The sequence below is a fragment of the Scaptodrosophila lebanonensis genome, unplaced genomic scaffold (genome assembly GCF_003285725.1).
Source record: "Scaptodrosophila lebanonensis strain 11010-0011.00,11010-0021.00 unplaced genomic scaffold, SlebRS2 tig00000024-arrow-pilon, whole genome shotgun sequence".
NCBI lineage: Eukaryota > Metazoa > Arthropoda > Insecta > Diptera > Drosophilidae > Scaptodrosophila > Scaptodrosophila lebanonensis.
The window spans coordinates 18,721,526-18,744,441 of record NW_022060538.1 but is presented as its reverse complement, the minus strand read 5'-3'; the positions used below and the strand labels follow the sequence as shown (position 1 = coordinate 18,744,441).

Here is a 22,916-nt window from a genome sequence, read left to right as displayed (position 1 = left end):
ATGACGTCATTATCCCGATAAGGTCATATACAAATATGTATGTGCATACAAAAAAGTCTATAATATCAACATAATACGCAGAGTAACTCGTAAATTAAAACATGAAGCAACATAAAGTAAATGAGAAGACCCATCGATAAATGGATAATTCTTAAGATATTTTCAACTTTATTTGAACCAAATCTGTTTTCTCTAAAATCATTTACTATATACAAGGTTGCAGTCTGAATTTACAGAATTCTTTGCTTGGTATAGTGAAGTTTTAGGTACATTTTTAAGTTGTTGACAATTATAAAGTTTGATGTAAAAAAAAAACAATTGTGCTAGAACCCGGATTTTAGGTGACTCCGATATTTTCTCGTATATTTGTAGCGAATAGATAATAATAAGTATATATACCTGCAGCTTAAAAATCAATATCAATATTTGTATGCCCCCAAGATTATACCTATGTATGTGTAGTGCCTGAAGAGCGTCTGTCTGTATACCTTGTAACTGCATTTATCCCAGCTACAGACCTTCAACTTAAACTAAGCAATCATGCCTTGTAGATTATTTAGAGGCACTATAAAAAATTCTAATAATGTTAAATATTCATAAAAAAAATAGTCACTCTAGTAAGATTAGCAAAGTTCCTCTAGTAATTGGATCGTTTCTATGGCAAACATGGCATTACATATGGATAAAATAATTTTACATTTGGATTATTGTATACTCTAGCTGTTAAAGTACAAAACGAACGAAGTCGAACCGAATCGACACAACTCCTTCTGCCTTTTACATAAATGTGATGTTTAGACTTTCACCAAAGCTAGTTATATTTCATTTAATTTTACCTCCACAGGATTATAAAACAACAAGTTTGTAAATCTGTTTGATTTATTAAGTGAACTCATTGGACACAGTGCCATCGCAGTGCTAAACTTTTGAACTTATACAAGAACTTAGAACTAATTGCAGTTGCGTCGAATCTGGAGAACATCGTCAAGCATGTAATTGCGTAAATGACAAAGGGCTTGTACGACGTTAGCGCCATTGGCTTGGGCATTGGGTCCCAGCCAATGGATGGGCAGTTGGGGCTTGACCAGCTGAGCGGGCGTCACAGGTGAGAGGGCCTTGCGCCAACCATTATTGCAGTTGGCTACATTCAGATGACTGCCAGACTGCAGACTGTCGATGTACTTGATGTACGCCTCCGAGTGGATGACCCGTTGGGCACGCGGCGGCACTGTCACAAACATTGGCTCTGGCGGTGGGCCGAGCACGATGGACTGCTGTTGTTGCTGCTGCAACTGTTGTTGTTGCTGCTGCTGCTGTTGTTGCATTTGCAGCTGTTGCTGAGCTGCCTCCGAAGTGTTGGCGGCCCGCGGAGATAGAGTATTGTTGGGCACACTCGTTGTGGCATTGGCCGTTTGGGGCTGTATTTTCTGCTTGCGGGGCACAAAGTTCTTGCTACGCTCTGAGACTGGCACCACTTTGCCGCCCTTATTCAAATGCACCTCACGCACATGCTTAATAAGACGAAGTGAATTGGGAAAAGCCTGGGTTGTCTTGCGAATGCGCGGACAATTGCGCCAAAGACACACATACTCCGGTTCCACACCCGCCTGCGGATGGCGCTGTATGTGCCCAGTAGCCTCGGACAGGCAATGTTCCGTACAATCGGGTAGTTCCTCGAATTGAAAATCGCATTTGTCCCACTGGCATTCATAGGTGAGAATTGGTGGTGGGTCCTGGGCGGAGGCGGGCGCTGGACTGGCGCAGTTCTGATCGTCCATTTCGCGTCGCAGGGCGGCAGATTCTTCATTCAGTTTACACGCACGATCTTCCCAGCTCTGCTTAACGCTGGCCGGCAGGTTTTTCCATTCGGTGCCCACCATGCGCGAGATGTCACCAAAACTGGCATCTGGATTACTTTGGCAAATGCCTGTCGAGGAATAAGGGATAAGATAAGGATCTCCACTTCACAAAAGTATGCTCATTTTCCTAAACTTACCTTTGCGCACCTCGCTGGAGTAGAGTATGTAGCCAGTGAGGCACTTCTTGGCCGTCTTGTTTTTCACCTTAGAGGTGAGTGGCGTAGAGTTGACCGATGGTGCCGGTGACGAGATTGTGGCAATGTCTGAATTTACGCTGGGCGGATCGCCATCCATGGAGTCCTCCAGAATGGTTAATTCATTCAAATCATTTTTAACATCTTTGGCTGGTTTGATCGGCGTCTTAAAGTAGAAAATCTCATCCTGTGTGACCTCAGCGCTGTGTTGAAATTTACGCAAATTTCCAACGACCAACTTCCGTAATGCCTTCTTCATTTCGTCGTAGACCGATTCGCATATATAGACATCAGATTCAGTAATTTCCGTTGGCCGTGAGCTTATGAATTCGGAATATTCCAAGACGGCACAACGCCCCACAATGCCAATGACAGGACTGATCTCTTCGACGGTGGAGAGCAACAGCTCTTGGCGATAGAATTGCTTGCCTAGTGGAGGAGAAATTTCATTTGGTGGTAACAGCCACGGACCCTTAAAGTATGATTTTCCCTGATTCTCCCAAATTTGCTGGACCTGTGCAATTGATTGTTTGCCCGTTTGCGTGGCCACATAAACAAAGTCACCGGTTTTTACGACACCACTGCATATAGTGTTGTATTGTTGATAGTACACGCTACTGTCCTCTGAATTTGGTGGCGCATCGCACTGCACATTGGGCTTCTCCTTTTCGATGAGCGCTTCCTGCAACTTGAGCTCTTCTAATTCGCCCTTATGCTTCTCAATACGCTCCTTGAACACGGACATTACTCGCTTCAATTCAAGTGGAGTCTCGCGTGGTACAAATTTTATGGAACTCTGATCACGTGCCGAGGACCAATTCTTAAGTTTCTTAAAGCAGCGTCCCTGCAAATTGTACCGCGACTCGCACACAAAAACGTCCTTTTCGGGCAGCCCATCGGGCCTGAGTTTTATGTAGTCTTTTATGTGCATTACCATGGTCATGCCCAGAACTTTGTCCATGGAAATGGTCTGTGAAATGCTGGTCTTGAACACCTCCATCTCCAGAAATTTACGCGTGGTCACATGATAAGTCTCATGTGGTCGTAGGAAAATATTAGCCTGCATCAATTTCTCATTCGCAGGCGTTGTCCACAGCCGTTCGATACACGCAATAGTCGGTATCTTATTCTCCGGCATCTGTACATACACATAGTCGCCGGGTGAGTAAACCTGCTGATTAATTGTCATGCTTTCGCCCTTGCCGCTGCTACTGAACTCATCCTTCTCCTCCTGATCCTGCACCTCTTGAGCGGCTTTCTGCTGGCGTGTTACCTCCACATCGGCCAGCAGTTGTTCCAGAGTAAAGTTTAACGCAGGTGAGCTTAAGGTTTCCTTGCACAGCTCATCGCGTTTGCGTATGAAAAACGTTTGCAGCTCAATGGAGTCCTGAAAGATGTCAGAGTCGGTGCGGGACAGCTTTCTTGCTCGTTCCATGCAGCTGAAGAAGTCTTCCTGATAGGTATCTAGGCGTTTATAGGCGCCTTTGTCCAGACGACGCTTGACCAAATCCAAGGAAATACCTCTTAGTTTTCCACCCTCGGGCAGCTCATCGTATTCTGGCAATTCAGCCAACGAGTCCGAATAGCAACGACCCTCCTCATCCTGATGATTGTAGAGGGAGGTAAAAAGCGTGAGGAAGAGCTCTTGCACGGCCAGTGGAACATCGGGCAGAGCATCGCGTTCCGTACGCATTTGTTGTTTCAGCTGCAACGTCATTTGCTGCAGCACCAGCGCATCTTTATAGATCTGCGAATCGGGCTCATTGTATTTGCAAGCATTCTCCAGCATCAGCAGGAAGTCGGCAGCTAATTCGTCCACACTCTCGTATGAATTCTGCTTGAGCTTTTGTGCAATGCGCTCCATATCAATGGGTTCCTTTATAATGTCATAGTAATCGGGATACTCATTCTTTGATGGCAGCTTTGTAAAGATTAAGGACAGTTGCCGTTTTCCCTTAGGCTCCTGATATTCGCGCAACGTTTCATAGAATTGCCACAGACGATCGCTTATTAGAGCGGTTTTGGGCCGGCGTCCCAATTTTGTATATTTCTGAATGGGTTTCTTAACATCGGCCAGCCCGGGAAACTCTTTCAACTTCTCATTTAACGCACGCTCCAAGGTGTTGGCATCTTCATATATGTTTGAGCCCTCCTCATTATACTGCCGGCAATTGGAGAACATCAACCTGTAGTCAGAAACCACATCCTCAACGGTCGCATATCGATCGGTGCGTATATTATGTTCGATTGTGTTCATATCGATGGGATTCTGTATGATATCATAATAGTCCGGGTAAACTTTCCGAGGCGGTTTCTCCATAAACAATTCTATCGGACGCCGATTTGCCACAGAATAATCCACCAGATATTTCTGTATTGTCAATATTTTCTTTTTTATGGCCGCATTTATAGCAATCCGATTCGATTTAGGGGAGTTCGAGTTGATGGGTGTATGTGGGATACTCGAATTGGAGTTGACGCGTGGGCGACCAGGCTTCCGCTTCTCAGGCTGCGCATTGGCCGCAAATGCATCATCGTTCTCGTCCTCCTCCAAGTCACTAGTTTCCTCCAATGATTCCTCCACCAGCTTGGCATTCATAATTTTCAGCATCTTAAGGGCATCTTTGTGGGTGCGATGTGTGGCTGGAAATGCCTTCTTAGCATTATCCAACATTAGATACAGATCTCCAGTGAGATCACTTATATTCGCGTAGTCACCCTTCTTCAATTTGTTGTGTATTTGGCTCATAGAAATGGGACGTTTGATCAACTCGAAATATTCCGGATGAAAACGACGCACGGGCAGCTTCCACAGAGAGTTTCCTAAAGGAGGGCCCGTTATGCCCGGATGATCGGTAGTTCCAGGCGCATTATACAAATGATCAAAGAGCGCCCACATGGGCCCCTCACCCTTTTTGTGCGTCTCCTCATCCTCTGAGCTATCCACTTCTTCTTTGAGAGCTGCCAAAAAAGCATTAAACAAATCAAAAAATTTAATAAATGTATAGCTGGACTTACCCGCAATACTGGCACTGGAAAGATTCCGCATGCGCTTGGCAAGCTTGCCTTTGCCGGTCTCCAGCTCAATGCGCCGCTGTGTGAAGATGCGTTTCATTGCCTTGGCATCCTTATATACTTGTGATCCAGGCTCATTAAACAAGCAAGCATTTTTGGTCATTTGCAGCAAGTCACGCTCCATTTCAGCCAGCGACGAGTAGGCATTCATTTGTATCTTGGTGGCAATCAGACGCAAATCAATGGGATGCTCAATCACATCATAATAATCGGGATAGACCTTCTTTGAGGGCAGAAGCAAAAACATGCGATGCATAAGCCTGTCATTCACTGGATCTGTTGCCGTCATAATTGATGCGAATAGTTCCTCATACTGATTAAAATCGTCTTCCAGTTCACCACCAGGCTCTGTGCTGCCAGTCAATCGGCGCGCGTTTCGTGGCATACGTTTAGCACGTGGCTCCTCCTCAGCAAAGCCATTGGCCTCCAAAATGCGCTGCCGTTGCGCCTGAATGTGCTGCCACAAAGCAATTGCGTCCTGATATTCAACTGAGTCCGCTTTGTAGAAGGCCTTCGCATTGCTTATTAACAATTCCAAGTCGTTCATCAAGTCGTCGATATCGTCGTACGAGTCTGTCTTGAGTTTTTGCTGCACTTTGAGCAAATCGATGGGATTTACCACCACGTCATAGTAGGAGGGCTCCTGCCGTCGCTTCGGCGCTCGTATAAATGTATCGCACAATGTGGCGCCGTCTTCCTTTTTGATATTGCGTATGGAATCGTACAACTGCTGACACATTTCCGATGGGTCTAGGCGCCGCTTTTTTCGCGCCGATTGTGTGTGTTGCTGCTGTTTGATGACAAAGTTCATTTTTCTTAATATACAGTTTGTAAAAATTAAAGTATCTGACTAATTTATAAGCTTTTGCAGAATTAAATAATTCGCATAAATATATCATTTTTGTTAAACTTGTTTTGTATAAAATTCATATAACATTGTTTAAATTACCAGCGGCGACTGTTCGGGTGTCGAATCATCCAGCTGCAGTGGATCTTCATCTTGGCGGCTGGAAATCGAACTGGCGCGTCGTTTACGGCTTAGCATGCTCTGGCCGTTTTAATTTAATTTACTGCTAATTTAGCAACTATATAATATATAATAATATAAAATATATTAAAAAAGCGACGCCAAGAAAATGCCACACAAAAACGCTGCTTTAGGGATGTACAATTGCTGTTATCGATATTTTGCAACCGATGTCCGCAATTTATTCGATGTACCAAAGTTGTTGTTGGTGGTGGTATACCCTCATTACACGCTCACGGTCGTGACTTCTATTGAAGCAATGCTTTTAAAGCTGGTATGGATATTTATTAATTGATTTGAAATGTTTCCGCACCGTATTTCACTTTATTGCGTGCAAATATTTATGTTATGTCGTTTGTCGAAACGATTATTTGTAAACGATCTTTTAATAGCTCAATAATCTATTTACTTACTTCTTTGAATCAAATATGTTAAAAAAATCTAAGGCCACTTTGTTAAAAAAAAATCAGCTATAAATTTCATAATTGGAATAATAAGCCTCTGATATAACGAACAACAGTCAGTCAATAGAGCAGCCCAATTAAAATTGACAAAAATTATTTGTTTAAAAAATATTGGTGTCCATTATATATTCCAATGGAAATAATATGAATGTTTAGATTCTTGAATATGTACCCTTCTTCCTCTCTTTTTACAAAAATGCTAACTTCGGATTTTGAATTCTTTTTTGTACCTATCTTTCTTATGGCAGCTATATGATAAGGTATTTGTATTAGACTATGGTAAGGTGATATAAAAAACTATTAAATGCCAGTTTTAGTTACGACATTGGAATAGAAAGGTTTTGGTTAGATTGATTTCTACCGTCCCTATGGCAGCAATATAAAATAGCTAGGCCATATGTTTTGAAAGATACTGGATAATGAAATGGTCCAAAAGTTGTCGCATTCATACGAAAGAACACCTCGTCGTGCTAATCATACAATATACTTATGTACCCATTAAATTGTGCAGTCACGGTTTTTGTTTTCAGAGTTTAGGTTTTTTAGTATACGTTTTTACCCTTTGGGTATAAGGTATATCAGCCATAGATGAGTTATTGTTCTTCTTATCCGCATCAAAGTTTTTTAAGAGTTCATTTAGACCGTCTTGATCCTTGTTTCGTACGCTCGCAAATATTAAGACAACCGGAATAAGAAAACGAATTCCCACAGAATAAAATAAAATTAATTACTTTTACGCAATTTATACTTTATGCTTTAATCTTCATTTTCACATATACTCGTACATATACACATAGTATGTTAGGTATTAGTTGAATTATGTATTTGAATACCATATATATTTGTTAATTTGCAGCCTTAACCCATGGTTCTGTTTAAAGCTGAGAATTACAGAAAAATGCCAAAACAGAAAATATATGTCATTTACTATATATTTGTTAAATAAATACATTTCGTCTACAATAAACTACTATTTTCATCATAATACAAATATCATCACAGAAGGAGTTAATAAAGTGCTAATAATATGCTCCTCAGGCCAATAAAAAGAACGCAGTCAGGCTGTAAATAAACAAATAATAAACATTACAAAAAATAAATTCAAACGATTTGAGAACATGCCAAGCGTTGGTTGCATTCGTTAAATGAAACAAGCTGTTCATGATAAGTTAATATCGTTAAAATGTATTTATTTACTTTATCACATAAAATTTAGATGATTGTATGCTTGTATGTATGTATGTATAAAGGGTGTTAGAAATTTGAGTATGCCACGAACTATGATGAGAATTAAATAAAAAATGAAATGATGTGGTATGGAGCCGCTCTTCATCTTATTCTCTACTTAAGGAACATTGTTTAATAATATAGATAATTGCCTTAATCGAATATATACGCAAATGTTTACATATACAAGACTGTCGTGTTACATTTAAGCTAAATTGCTGACTGCAATTTGTTGCACACGCACAACATTTAGTAAAAATAATAAAAATATACAAGTTAGTACAACAAACATGAGATTTTATATGACGAAAAGGCGACCGTGTGGGTATCTTCCCACAAAAGGCCATTGCCTGATCTGCTAATGTGATCAACAATTAATCCCGCAAATAAAAGGGAACAACATGTATGTAAATATCAGTTCTGCACTACTTTTATAAGTTTTGACTTTATCTCAATATTTCATCAATATTTCCGAGCGCTACACATTGCCTTCTCAACAGTCCATATCGTTTGCCTGGCGACTAGTGGCCTTGGTGGTAGTAATCGGGCGTCTACTACTTCTATTCCTATGATTAACACTTAGATTATTGCTGTTCTGAGACTTGGCATATAAACTAGCCAGATTTTTAAGCGGCGACATTACGACAATGCCCTCGCGCTGCCGCAAACGCTCCAAGACGCGCCACAGGAGCTTGAGGAGCCCGGCGCGAGTGGCGTCTTTGTCGTGCCGCTTCAGTAAATATCAGTTGATAAAGCTCATGTAGTTAGTAAAGAGCACATAGTTCTCCACTAACCGTGCGCGTAGCTCGCGCCGCACCGTCGCCGTAAATTTGTTGGCCAAGCACAGCGCCGTCGTCGTCCCAAACACCAAATTGTATAGCAGAACAATTTGAAAATTGCCAAGCCACTCGATTGCCCCAAAATCGCCGAGCAAATCGAAATTTGTAATGCCTGCAATACAGAAAAATAATGATTTTGTTAATTGTGATTGTTTAGAATAGAGTAGAGATAACAATATTTTAGAATCTTCACAAGCGTGTGGCTTGTGGAACTAAATTCGACGAGGAACTTTGAGTTTCAATAATTGGAACTTTTTCGGAATTAAGTTCATTTCCAGGAACATGTATAGTTCCCTAAATTAGATTATATATTTTTTCAAAATCTCGAAAACGGTTGTTCTAATGAAATGTATTGAGATTTGTTGACTGACATCGATATAATTGAAGTAGATTTTGAATAGCACTAATAAAGATGAAAATGGAAACCAACTTTTAAGAATTATTTTTTACGTACGAGTATTAAAAATTAAAAAACCTCTTAGAAATGAAGATGAAAACAAAAATTCAAGAAAGTAATGAAACCTATTCCTCTAAATTCCTCTCTATGTACCCAATTTTTTCGTACTATTTTACATTTAGTCATCTTATAAACTCACCAAAAGTTTCATCGCGATGGTTCTAAAACTTTGAGATGACTAGTGATTGAAACAGACGAACAATTAATTATTCCTGCTTCACCTTATTATTAATTTGGATTATTCGTTTTATTCGGATTAACAAAATTACATTTTAAACAAATGTAATATCGGTTTAAAAACTTTCAAAACTATAGTCTTACCTATAATGCGACTTAGTAACGGCAGTGCCGAGGACAACACCAACATAATGCCACAGTTTAACATTAGCTGTGGTAATGAGGTGTTGCGCTTCTTTGGTCGTACGTTGCGCATAAAGGGCATGCTATAGAAACCCACCACAGAAGTGGCTCCCAAATAGAAGATCAAGCAGACTTCTAGACTAGCACCAATGGGTCCCAGTTTCGACAGCGATGAAATGCCCAACGTGAATTGCTGTCAGCAGAGTAATACAAGTAAGAAGTATAGTTTCAATTAGCAATAGTACAACAATTTATTATATAGACTTACCCTTGTGCTCAGCGGCAGCGCCTTAATGCCAATCAGTAGCTCCAGCGTATTCTGCACCACCAGCAATATGGTCATGCCGGTGCAGAAGAGGAGGAGCAGCATGGCCACTGGGTAGATGAATGTACGTTGAAATGTGCTGGACTTCTGCAATTTGTCCAGCTCTTTGCGCTCAGACGCCAATTCTCTCAGTCTTTCGTTGAGCTGCTCCTGCTGGGCGGTCACATCACTGCCCAGCACCGCCCGTTGATACAGATGCGCTAGCGAATGATGAAGTGGTGCGTGGCTGCGATTTCGATTGGTCATATGACCATTCAAAGCCCCCGATTCACTGAAACTCACATTCTGCAGCTCAATGACAGCCAACTTGCGCTTCACGCTGGCCTCCTCCAAGTAGAAGGCTGTTAGCTCCTCGTAGGGATCACGCAGGAGCAGAGGCTTCGCCAGAACCTGGTTAACAACACCAAAGAGGCGTATAAAACCGTAGGGTGTGCAAACTGAAAGATGAATGGAGAACAAGTTAGAAACATTATTGATTGAAAGTACTGCTTTATTATATTCAAGCTTAACCAGTTTCTGAGTTCTAAAATAGACTTTTCGACCTTAATCAAAATTATATAACAATTTCTTAATCTTAAGCTTATAAAAGGACTTATTAAAAATGTAAACAATTTAATTTCTATCTAGGCTATTTAACTCTAAGTTTGAACACATCATGATATCGACAACCATCTATAAAGTATATTATTGGAGTGCCATATGATTTTCATTCAAAAAATAATTTTACCCCGATGTGTAAGACAGCCTCTTAGTAGTTCGGATCGGTCGGAATGATTATAATAAACATTTGTGTGGAGAAAGGGAATTTAAAGCTCTAGTTTTAAGGTACTTTTAGAAAGCCTCATTATTTTCCAAACTCTATTGTGCGTTGTCATGGTTATCGGGGTAACTAAGTAGTCTTGGATATAAACAACCACTTACTAACAACAATTTATTCTGTAAAAAATAGACCGGAAATTTTTTAAACAAATTTATAAAAATGGCTACCAGAGACATAAGCGACTTTGTAGATTTTGAGGCGAAAGTTCAGCACATTATGGAGGTGCTGGAGGGACGTGCCGATGACGAAGAGCCCCTTCCTGAAGAAAGACGCCAGACCAATTTTGAAAACATTGATGTTGACAATGTGCGTTTGAAAGTGCGCGAAAATCGCACAGTCATTAACAAGAATGCAGATGACAACAAAACTGGAGCCAATAATATGCAGACTACAGATGTGGCGACCTTTATGCGAGATGTAGAAAGGGATGCCAACGAACGTGCCGAAGATCGTGCTAAATGCGAGAGCGAAGCTCAAAAGCATCGCAGGTCAGTCGTAGTTTAAGCCCATTGGGTAAATATTTATAAAATATTTCAAATATTTATATTAAACCCCCTTTTGAAACTGTGGTCAGACAAATATTTTTCTGTTTGAGCATATCTTTGGCTAACTTCTTTTTTTTCATTTCTTCCACTCTAGCCAGGGAAATGAAGCATTTCGTAAGAGTAATTATGAGAAGGCCATACTACACTACACCAAGTCCTTGGAGCGCATTAAAAAAAGCGCCATAACCTACAATAATCGTGCCTTGTGCTATATAAAGTATGCTAACTGATTAATCTGAATTAATATTACACTAAGCATGCTTCTTAAAATACTTCCAGACTCAACAACTATAAACGCGCATTGGAAGATTGCGGCTATGTTCTGGAGAAGCTAGATGAGTCCAATTTGCGTGCCTGGCTCTACAGTGCCACAGCCTACAAGCGTCTAAATGACAAATCCAAATTTAAGGCTAGTATTGAGAGCGCTCGCCAATGCAACCCAAACCAAGTGGCCTACATTGAAAAGTTTATTCAGCAAATGGACTTGACCATGTAATAATTATTAGCCCCTAACCGATTCTATTGTGTCAATCCCTTACATCAATATAATTGTTATTAGCAAGCATATATCAAGCAGCACACACTATTTATTGTGTAAACTATTCTTGGTATCGTACAAGTAGAATATAATGTCTGATTGCTTGTTGATACCAGAGGTGAAAACAGTTTGTAGAATGAGAAGAATATTCTCCAGGGTCGTATCAGAATTAACAATTAAATTAGTCTAATTGAAAAAAAAAAAATTGGTTACTCTTAAGAACACCCTCAGAACTATATTTTCAATTGAAAACCACAGCAAAGTATTTTTTAGTCAACTAAAAATTAACTACAGCATAATTTGTTTCTATAAGAATTTAAATTTTACAAAGTATAGACTTAATAGATTTAAAGAAAATACGCCCTATGATACCATCGTTTGTTACCCTATACAGACTAATGTTGGGTCCATAATATGGACTCTGCAACTCTTAAGCTGTATTTTCTCAATTTTAAATTAATTTATATAAAAAAATGGAGTGTAAACTGTCATTAAAGCATATAGATATTCCCATTACTTATTGGTTATAATCCATGTTTGGATAAAACTCCTAAGCTTTGTATGAAACGATTCCCATTATATTTTCTTATTGGATCCAGAAAGCAGAATCGTCGGAAAAGTCATTTTCCAAGTCACTTAATGGTCGATTTATTTATAAATACAATTGAAAAATGTCAATATGGTGTAATTAACTTACTCAGCATTAGCATAACGCCCAGAAATGAGACGCAAGAGTAAAGGAATGGCAAGTGTACGCTGCCCAGGCCTGTGAAGCGTGAAGAGCGGAAATTAAATATTCATAGAATTCAGTGTGTGTTTGACAAAGAGGTACTATATACATACGTTTAGATCGGAGACAAAGGCTATCGCTACCGAGGTGCAGGCCACACACCCACACGCAAACTTGGTAGACTAGAACCGTTTCCGTTTGCCAAACACACACATACAGATAGACTGGCAGATGCAAACAAACCCATCATTGTGATACTTACTTAGAAACCAAAAGAACTGAAATTTTTCAATGCCAAACACAGCGGAGAGTACGGCGGTCAGCACTAAGACTATGATAGCCATTAGCATAAATACTATAAAGGTTTCATAGACGCGCGCCAATATGCCCTTCTTGTGACCCACGAAGCCCGTGGATTCGGAAAAGAGATACACAAATGGCAGAAATATGAAGAGCGATAGGTTGGAGAAGAGAAATACGTGATTCCAGAGACCTGCAAAGCAACAAAGAACTCATTTTAGAAGTTAGTTCTGGAAAGCAATTAACGTACTCACCCTGAATCAACGAGCTATTTAGCCACTTGACATAGTAGCTGTTGGGATAAAGCAACAGAACCTCATTGCTGGCTATCGAGACAGGCAGGAGCATGGCAGCTCCTCCGGCCACCGCTAGCGTGAATGTGCAGAGCCAGAAACTGCAAGAGATGGACAGAGAGAAGCCAGAGATTATAGACATTGGGGGACGACAGATGGCCAGTTGCATGAATGAATGCTGATGACTGGGTAATTAGCCATGCAACAGGTTGTTGACTTGCCGATCGCTTCAGCTATATATAGACATAGATATGTAGATACACTACCTTATGCGATAGACAAGCACCTCATCCTCGTCATTCGAGTAGAGATCGTCACGATCGCGACGTCGATACCGAGACACCACCACATATGAGGTAAAATATAGCAATATTATTAGCAGCAAAAATATCTGAAAAGAGAATGGGATATGAATTGGGAGACCACTTGAGTAAAATTTGATACATTTTTCATGTTTTTGTTTACAATATGCGTTGTTTGTATTTATATATGTGAGGGATTCAAAAGATTTTCAACCATTTGTTTGCTAAGCTAACACGTCAAGTAAATACAGACAGGCGGACACATTTTTTCATTCTTTATCGCCATTATATACTTAGTATATGCACATTGAAATTACGGGTATATTTGTTGCCACAAGTGTACAAATACCCAAAACATTTGGTTGCTACGTAATGTCATTCTGGCTGTGAAGGTACAAATGAATTCGAATTTCCTCAATGTCCTCAACTTTATATTTAATTATTCATGGATTTATATTTATTACTGTACTTATTTAAGTGACTGAGGGTTATGTGGTTGCTTATGAACTTATGAGCTGCAGAAGGCAAGCTAACATTAAGCTTTGAATAGGTGTTCATTAGAATAGGTGTTTCAAGGCGTAGCAGTACTATATATACATATGTATATTTTTGATCGATAAGTTGGAAAATTTACCATGAAACGTCACACAGTAACGCAAACAATAGACATTGTTTAATCAAGTGCCGCCTGAAACGTCAGCGTGAAGCTACATACAAAAGTTTTCCCGAAACGACTTCGGCCCGGCCGCAGTGAGGGACAGAGTTCATCCAAACACTTCACAATGATTAGGCACGAACGATCTCTACTACCAACAAGATAGTGGATTGCCACACAAGTTGCGCAAAAAATGATTGACAATCCTACCAAAGTCTTGCGATTTAAAAGCATTATTTATTTATTTATTTAAATCAACAAGTGGATCTGTCGATTTATTCAATAACAATATATAAGTATTAACATTTTATATATATATTAAGATTTAAAATTAAAAATTCAAATATGATTAATATAACATAGTCTCAACTTAAAAGATAAGAAAGCCTACGAAAAAGCTGTACAATAACGTCTATAAATGCCCCCGACACGTTGGGGGAATTTTATTTGCCAGTTGGCCAGCTATGCCCCGATTCACAGCCATATGTGGTCAGAGACATTATAGATTTCATTCTTCATTCATTCATATAGAATCCCAATTATGCGAAAGAGTATTCTCAACTCTTGGAAAATGAAAGCAGATTCAAAACAGATATTGTGTTTTATAATACCAATATACTTATAACTATCTGTAATAGTCCATGCGTTTAGATCGGTACGGGTTATTTATTGTGAAAGTCTTTTTGTATGCATTTTAAGTATTCTTGATACACCCAGACATAACTTTTTTCAGCTTACGATATTTCAAGTCATTTGAATCAAACCTTTATTCATTTTCAACGCATTTCTGCAAGATTTCAGGATTTCTACGGTAAACCTAGCATCAACATTTTCGCCAGATATTACTTTACCAGCTTCGGTGCTAAGCCAGAGCTCTAATTCATAGCACCTCCAATAAGAAGTTTCCTTGGAAACTATTACGGCAACTTTTAAACAAATTAAAGCTTTTATAAAAGACCAGTTTATTGACAACCTTAAACATACAAAAATGTACAATTTTTTGTACAGTGCCTTAATTCCATAGATGTTAATTCTTTCTTTATTCAAAACTGAAAACCACAGCTGCAACCAAAACTGTATGACGAATATGTCTTTCTATACTTGTATGTATGTGCAAAGGTCACCCGAAAACGCCTAACAGAAATGAATATTGGTTGGTGATAAGATTACAATCACATAAGCGCCAGACGGAACTATGGACTAGACCATAAATGATGGGAATTAAACAAATCAAATGGCAATCGTGTATTCGGGCAATGATAAGGGAAATGGAAATCAAGTTGATTGTCAGCTTGCGTTGTGAATTGAATGTAACGCGTGTCCATTCAAAATCAAGCATAAATACTACTCATATACAAGTATCAGACAAACCAAAAATAAATATTGTCTAATCAAATTGTTTATCATTTCCTTTTCAAATGAAACTGTCTGAAAATCAATCTGCCACGAATTACAAAAACGAATTGTTCAAAGTAAACAACACGCGAAAATGTTGGCACACGTCATTGTTTTGTGTGGTTGCTAAACAAAAAAAATTATAAAGTATTTTTCTACATGTGTACAGATACATAATAGATATATACTATATAGTATACCCACAACTAATGAAGTGGCTTTTCTTGTACTGACGAAACAAAATGAAAGCAACACAAAAAAGTGGAAAAAACAATTAATTTATTCACTGTCTGCGCCTGTTTAACTTTGTCTTTTTTCTGCATTCGCAATGCCACCGACAGTTTTCAATTTTTTTGTATACCCTATAAATTGAAGAGTAGTTGATACGTACATATATTCAGTTCTGCATCTCGTTTAATGGAACGCCGACTTGTATGTTTTTTTTTTATCTATCGCTATTTTTAGCAACTCAACAGATTTATCGATTTATATTAAAATAGTTTAATAGCTTATATTTAAACTGGCTTCCAGCTTTCAGCTTTAATTCGATGCTCTAAGAATACATTCCCATAACTAAATATTGATTCTTAAGCTGCCCTTCCAAATCATTTCCAATATAATATATTTATCTACCATTTATCTGTATATACTACATGTAATTAATAAAGAACGTTCATCCATATGTATGGATCGTTCTTTAACTCTTAACTCTTGTCACTTAAGAACAACTATTTACATATACGTATTAAGTTTCATATTTCAGCAAATTTTTCTAAGCTGTTGGCTATTGGCCAAATGCAAAAAAAAGTATCTAATATTCGTGAACGCCAGACCATTCCAATTTACTTGATTTCCCTCTGGCTGCCACAAAGATAACTAACTCATACTTATGTCACAAAAATGTACAAACATATACTTCACAATAGCCACTTTCAATTAGCTTCTATGGCCCATTTCAGTACATGGGTTGATTGATTTGATTAACAAAGTCAAATTACTGGGAGTACATTTTACGAATATACATTATGTTTTCGATTTGCACATTTTGCTTTTTGCTTTAAATTGTACTTATGGCGTGAGCACAGCCCTTGAATTGATTAAATATAGTACATAATATCAGCTTCAACTAAACAAATACAAGGAAAGTAATAAATTAGCATACAAGTATAAAAGATCGACAAAAAGCTAAATTTTCTATGAAGAGCCACTGCTGTTATTTCTTAAAATGTAATCAAAATTGAACAAAATACAATTTTATCAATACAATATAATATACAATATACAATTTTAAAGAGAAAACTTATTTATTAAAATTAAAGGAAGTAAGTACTTGAATAAAAGTGAATACAAAATCAAATCTGTCGATTAAAGTTCTCATTTCATATTTAATCTTTTTAAATTGTTCGTTCCTATTGATTAAATCTGTTGTTTATAAAAATATAAATTTATACAGTTTCTAGGCATAATAAAAATCTGCAATACCAATAAAAAGAATAACAAGAAGACATTCTTAAATGCCCTCAAACGACGCCTTTTCCTCGCTACAGCCATTTAACTGAAATTTCCTTTGTTGTAGCAATCATACCTACTATATATACTAGTATATTATATGATAAAGCTCAGAAATTTTGATAAAATTTGAGATAATTACTAATAATAAACAACAAAGGAATGCAACGGACTCGACTCTTAAATACCCTCTACCCACTCCGACAGAAATAAATAAAGGGGATTGCCTCCTAGGCTAGCTATATAAAATTGGGAAGCTATATATGCTTTGCAATAAACTTGCTCGATATGTGAATAAAACTGAATATTCTGATCATATATACTTGTATGTATATAGAATTATGTTCCCAAAACATAAAGACTGCCACGTCTCCGTTTGTAGTTCCATTTGCAGTTTAGACTAGTATACTTTTCATCCGGCAACAAATTGTTATTATTCCGGTAATTTATCTCTATTTTATAGCTATGGATCTAAATTATTTAATTTTGTTGTACAAAAAAAAACTGTTTTAGAGTGTTTCAAAATTAAACATTAATACCATTTTGTTAATAATAAAAAGATGTTTGTCCCAAAGCCCATAATCAATGGCTATGGTTTCCGGTTACGATAAAGCACCGACATTGCGTTTATTTTACTTTTGAAAGGGATATGGTGTGATATAATTACTTCGAGCAAGAACTTAAGAACCTTAACAAGAACGTGTCTGAGGTAGTTAGCTAATTAAACAGCTTTTTTAGCTTACATAACTTTAGTCTTATCATCTCACTTGAGTACATAAACATAATATATTTGTCGTATTCATAATTGAATAGATTTACAAGAAAGGGAAATATAAATAAATGTTTCTAATGAACTAAGTAACGTTAGTTTGAAAGGTTTTAGAAAATGTCATAAATACCTTTCGCGGCATAATACATTGTTGATAGAAATTTATAAACATTGATCGACGCACCCACACATTTAAAGTTTTTGTTTTTCTTTTGGCCTCCAAAGAAAGCCAAAAAATACGTCAATACTTTGTTTAGTTGGCTGTCTATTCCGCTGCCATACAATATTTATACAGCTTTTTGGCACAAAATGCGAAAACAAGAAATGTCGCTTTAAAAATAAAACAACATATTTAAACACATTTAAAAAAATTAATTGTAAAGTATAAGGGAAAAACGTTTCTTATCACTTTTCGCGCACAGCTATTTATAAAACATAAATACTATTAAGTAGTATGTGACGTGTGGTTTGGCAGAGAGACGACGAACTTGGAACACGTCGGGCGCAATCTACATACATATGTATATATGTTTATACAATTCTATACATATATACGCAATGTCTATATCTTTTATGGCGGACGCCATAATATTGGCAATTAAGCGAGCAACATTTTTTATATTTTCTGAGTATGCATTTCTGCTGTGGAATTGTCCAATACTTGTAAAGTTGAATTTTTGGTTAGCTTTCAAGTGTACAAGCAATCGAGATTGTACTTTACTGTAACTAGTTTTGCATTGTTAATTGGAATTGGAATTATGCGCACAATTTATTTTCCTACACACCCATTATAAAAGGTAAATGCACATACTATATAATATATACTTGTACGTGCGAGTAGATGTGCATAAATAGCTAAATGAATTGTTTCGCGAGCTTTATTTATGCAGCAAATTAAAGCTTGACGCTGCTGCTAAAGATACATTTTAATTACAGTCGTAAATATGTCTACGGGCCGACTTGCATTGCAAGTTGAAATTGGCATTGGGCACGCATCGCCAGATTTTTCATGAACGCGTTTTGGCCATAACTGTAAACGGAATGAAACTAGCAGGCCAGTGTAGCGCTACTAATCGCTAAAAACTTGTTATTAAAAGCAATGCAACGAATTTGAGGAGTCAATGACTTGGCTTGAACTCGAAGCAAACGCCCAAATACCATCGAACATAACAGCAACAGCGACAGCGACAACTTGGCTATAAATAGAGACAAATGCAAGCGACGCCAACAAAGTGGGCGCAATCATGTTTGTAGGCACATATTTTTTAATGTACTCGTATATATACACATATGTACATAGGTATGTACATACTATGGTTGTGTGTAGGAATTTCGCGTCGCAGGCTGTTTAACAACTTTGCAGAAAGGTCTCCAAGCCGCTCGAGCAATGAGTGAGCAACAAATTGCTGACTGCAGTTTAAGTGAAAGATGTTAACAATGTGGCTTATAATGTGAGGGGCACAAAGAAAAAGCTGGCAATAAGATGACAAGCGGCTGTTAATGACGACTCGGGCCAAGTGAAAGATAAAGCGAGTGAATGACTGAACAATAGCAGTAGACGCCGTTTAGGCTGCTTCGATCCACAATAAATCACAAAAAAAGAAACTCAAGTGGGACTAAGCAGCTTATACTGCTACTTACATACTTCAATAGAATTAGGCGGGAGATTTAAATAAAATTTTCAAAATAAGCCTATTTAATATGTATGTGACAAGTTTTAGATCTTGATTTCACCTATAAAGTGCAATTAAATTACGATTCATTAACAACAATCAAGAAAAAACTTTACTTCTTGACTAGCGCCAAAAATTAAGCTCTAATACTAATTGATAAAAGTCAGTTTGACGATGAAGGTAGGTCTATAAGGCTATAAGGCTAACAGCCTTCTCTTTTCCGTTTTGTTACTCAAAAATTATAGTCCTAAGACATCAAACAAATAACTTTTCGTAACTATATTTGAAAACAAACCGCATTTTTACTCTTTTGGTCAGTAATGTGAACATTTTCAAGTCACTTCAATAAATTTAAGTTTTTTTTTATTTTTTTGCTTAAAGTTCAACTATCAGGTCTATTTGTATTCTGAGTGCCAGTTTCGCTTAAATTAGCCGGAATGGTATTCGGTTTTGCTCTTTAGATTGCCCAGTTTAATCTTCAGCCTCAGATATATGTATGTAGAATGACCGGGAATATCAATATTCAGAATATATCTTCTATTGAACACCTTGGTTGTAAGGGTTTGCGTAAAGAACAGACCACTCCATTTGTTGAATTTAAAATTTGAACTGATTATATTTCGTCAATTTCTTCTATATATTTTCACTCGTAATCTTATATAGGCAGTGCTTATCTATTGGTTTTCTTTACCTAAATCTAAGTAATGCAAACAACACCATCTGTAGTTTGTAATGTCCATTGAAGGTTTCCACTTATCTCTGGTAATGGAAGGGAGCTACTCGTTATTATCAGCTAGGGATTGCAATCCGATTGTAAATCCAGATTTATATTTGTGTTAAATGTCTTGATGCTTGGTTATATATTTAAAAGAAGAAAACGTAGCTTGGCAAACAAAAATTATAAAGCAAGTATAATCTGTACTATAAATAAGATTATTAAACATCCATAATTAATGACACTTTATTGGACAACATTGTAGTAAATGGTTTCGGACAAACTTTACTTCAACAAATAAAAGCTTCTCTATCCAAATGAACGGCTCATCATATTGTGAGGGGACATGGCACACATGTCAAACTTTTGGATTCACTCGCTTCCAGCACCCAAAATAAAATTTCTGGATCGAGTGAGAACTTTGTTGCGCCTTTGCATGTATGTGTTGTTTTCTGTATTTGGGGCTGTTGCATAATTTATGAATTATTTAGCAGCTTTGTTGAAATGCGACGCACGTACTCTGATTTGACCCACTTAAGTGCTGCATTATTCAATTTTGACTAAATGAGTGGAAATAAAATGAAGTTTTTCAACAGTTGTTGCTTTCCAATTCCATCGTATTATAAGTACCATTAATGACAATCAATCGCTAACAGAAAACTACCAGACAAAGCATTTAAAAATACATCAGATTTTAAATAATAAATTCGATTGGTCACCCATTTGAGAAGTTTTAAAAATAGCCTAAGACAACAATTATGCAGAGGTAAAAAATTTGCCACAAACTAGCAATTGAACAGGTTTGTTCTTTGCAACTACGAGGGGAGTCTTACAACTTGTTGCGAAAATGTGACTAAATTATTAATATGTAAGCAATTTAAGTATTTAAATCTGAGGTAAGCTTTAATATATGCATTTTAAATAATGTGAGAAAGCGATTTATTTAAAAGTCTTGTTTACTTTGGAACCTTAAATAAACTTCCTATATCTAAAATGAAAAATCACTAAAAATCACTATTTATGAATTAAAAAGAAATGTTAAATAATGTAAATAGTTCAGGAAAAATAAATGCGTTAAGTGGAGAGGGGACAATTCCAATGCGCGCTTTTAAACTCCAAGAGCCAATGCCTGCCAAAAATGATTTCGAATGAAACAAGAAGGGTATTCGTCGATGCGCGTGATCGTGCCTGAATTTGTTGGAAAGGCCAATATATTTACAAGTAAATCTAATTTTAACTCCATTTCACAAATTTCTATAAACTTTCGGCCAAGTTTTCCGTGAGTTCTATTGTCCCACCCTCGTTCACTTAATTTTAAATTTGTTTAAGGCACTTGCCATTGTTTATGCACAATAAAAGAAAAACCAGCCAGCTGTGCACGACAAACATTTTCGAAATCGTGAGCGATCGCGCCTCAAGTGTTGGCATGCACTTGAAATTTGTTTACATGCGCTGCCAAATGCCACATTTTTCTTCAGTTCTTCAATTGTAAAACAAAATTAATGTTTGCGCAATCCCATAAACATATTTTTCGATATCCCGCGGATGCTTAAAAATAGCAGATAAATCGAAAATGCAAAACCACTTTCACTTGTATGCTTTAAAGTTTTGCGTGAAAATTTCCATTTGCATACACTTCTTTCGTTTGTGTGGTTTAATAATTACAGTGTTGAACTTTAGTGTTGCTGTTTAAGCCTTAAACTTTAAGGCAAGACAAAGGGGTTTTTTTTTAATTATTGAGCTTTTTGGGAATATACATATATTTTAGTTTAAACTTAACTTTCGAGTATTTTGTTTTACTTTGAAGTGGCAAAGAAACACCCTTTAAAAAATGTTTATTATTAAACAACAGGTGGTGGTTAAATTGTTTTCATTGCTCATTTTGCGGTTGAAATAGAAAGTGCAGTCGGCAACAGAAGCATTGGCGGTATTCGCTTACTGCTGCAAATATTGGCAGAGCTGATAAGACTTATAAAGAAAAGCACCATATCAATAACCAATGTGCCAGGTACCAATTATTCTTAATTTTTTTATGGCAGTCGTAAGTCCCCGCTGCACAGATACGTGCGTCTATTCTACACTGTTGTTGGGCGTCGAACAGCAAACATCAGCAAACAAGGCAGCTGCTCTTTGGCAGACAAGGCTGCTGCGCTGATTTTTCAGGGGTGGTTTTGACTGTTGATAATGGCAACAACACATAACGTTACACCTGGTCTTCCTAATTGGGCTAATGCTGAAATGATTGTGTTTTAACTTACAATGTGCTCGCGTACTGTATTGTGAAACAATTGCAGCTTCAAATCTGTTACTTCCTCCTCCTCTTCGTCCATGTTCGTGAAGAATTTTAATTTATCGCTTTGAGCCAGTTTTGTTTAGTTATTCCCAGTACGCTCCAATTATCGTCTTCAGTATTTAAGAATTAATGCACACACACTCTTCAACCTCTCATGTAATTTGTAACTTTTTGTAATAAAATAATATATAAAATGCCAAACAGTTACAACAATTTCACTTTTCGCTGTGAATAAAATGACGGCGCACCAGATAACACGATAATAAAGAATTTCTATGCGTGCGCTTATTTTGTTGTCGCGGTCACTTTTTTGTTGTTTTATTTCTTTGGAATTACATTTACGCGTCACGGCCTTGCTTAGTATTGCATCGTGATAAAGAATTAAGAGGTCTTTCTCAATTCTTTATGGTTATATATCATTTTTGTACGGCAACTTAAATGTGCGTTGGCGCCGTAATCAAACCGCACAGCGTAAAAAATTTCTATAAACTGAGCTGCTCAGTTAGCGTCGCTGTTAGAGATGTGAGGCGATTTACTCAATCACGATTGTTA

The 22,916-nt window shown here is 37.4% G+C and overlaps 3 protein-coding genes across 3 annotated transcripts; 1 reads left to right on the top strand and 2 right to left on the bottom strand.

Moving 5' to 3' along the window:
* Window positions 1–892: 892 nt before the first annotated feature.
* Window positions 893–6,174, bottom strand: LOC115620931 (protein polybromo-1). The gene is made up of 4 exons (XM_030514438.1): window positions 6,078–6,174; window positions 5,072–5,918; window positions 1,997–5,014; window positions 893–1,927 (listed from the first exon to the last, which is right to left on the bottom strand). Exons 1-4 carry the CDS (start codon window positions 6,171–6,173, stop codon window positions 951–953), a joined length of 4,938 nt encoding a protein of 1,645 aa, XP_030370298.1. The 5' UTR covers window position 6,174; the 3' UTR covers window positions 893–950.
* A 1,603-nt stretch (window positions 6,175–7,777) lies between these two features.
* Window positions 7,778–22,401, bottom strand: LOC115620554 (protein Lilipod). Its single transcript, XM_030513840.1, has 8 exons — window positions 22,330–22,401; window positions 13,320–13,444; window positions 13,015–13,154; window positions 12,723–12,953; window positions 12,428–12,496; window positions 9,771–10,264; window positions 9,464–9,695; window positions 7,778–8,797 (listed from the first exon to the last, which is right to left on the bottom strand). Exons 1-8 carry the CDS (start codon window positions 22,399–22,401, stop codon window positions 8,589–8,591), a joined length of 1,572 nt encoding a protein of 523 aa, XP_030369700.1. The 3' UTR covers window positions 7,778–8,588.
* On the top strand, window positions 10,760–11,759 carry LOC115620555 (tetratricopeptide repeat protein 12). Its single transcript, XM_030513842.1, has 3 exons — window positions 10,760–11,135; window positions 11,287–11,409; window positions 11,472–11,759. The coding sequence occupies exons 1-3, from the start codon at window positions 10,807–10,809 to the stop codon at window positions 11,686–11,688; spliced, it is 669 nt and encodes a 222-aa protein (XP_030369702.1). The 5' UTR covers window positions 10,760–10,806; the 3' UTR covers window positions 11,689–11,759.
* Window positions 22,402–22,916: the final 515 nt, after the last annotated feature.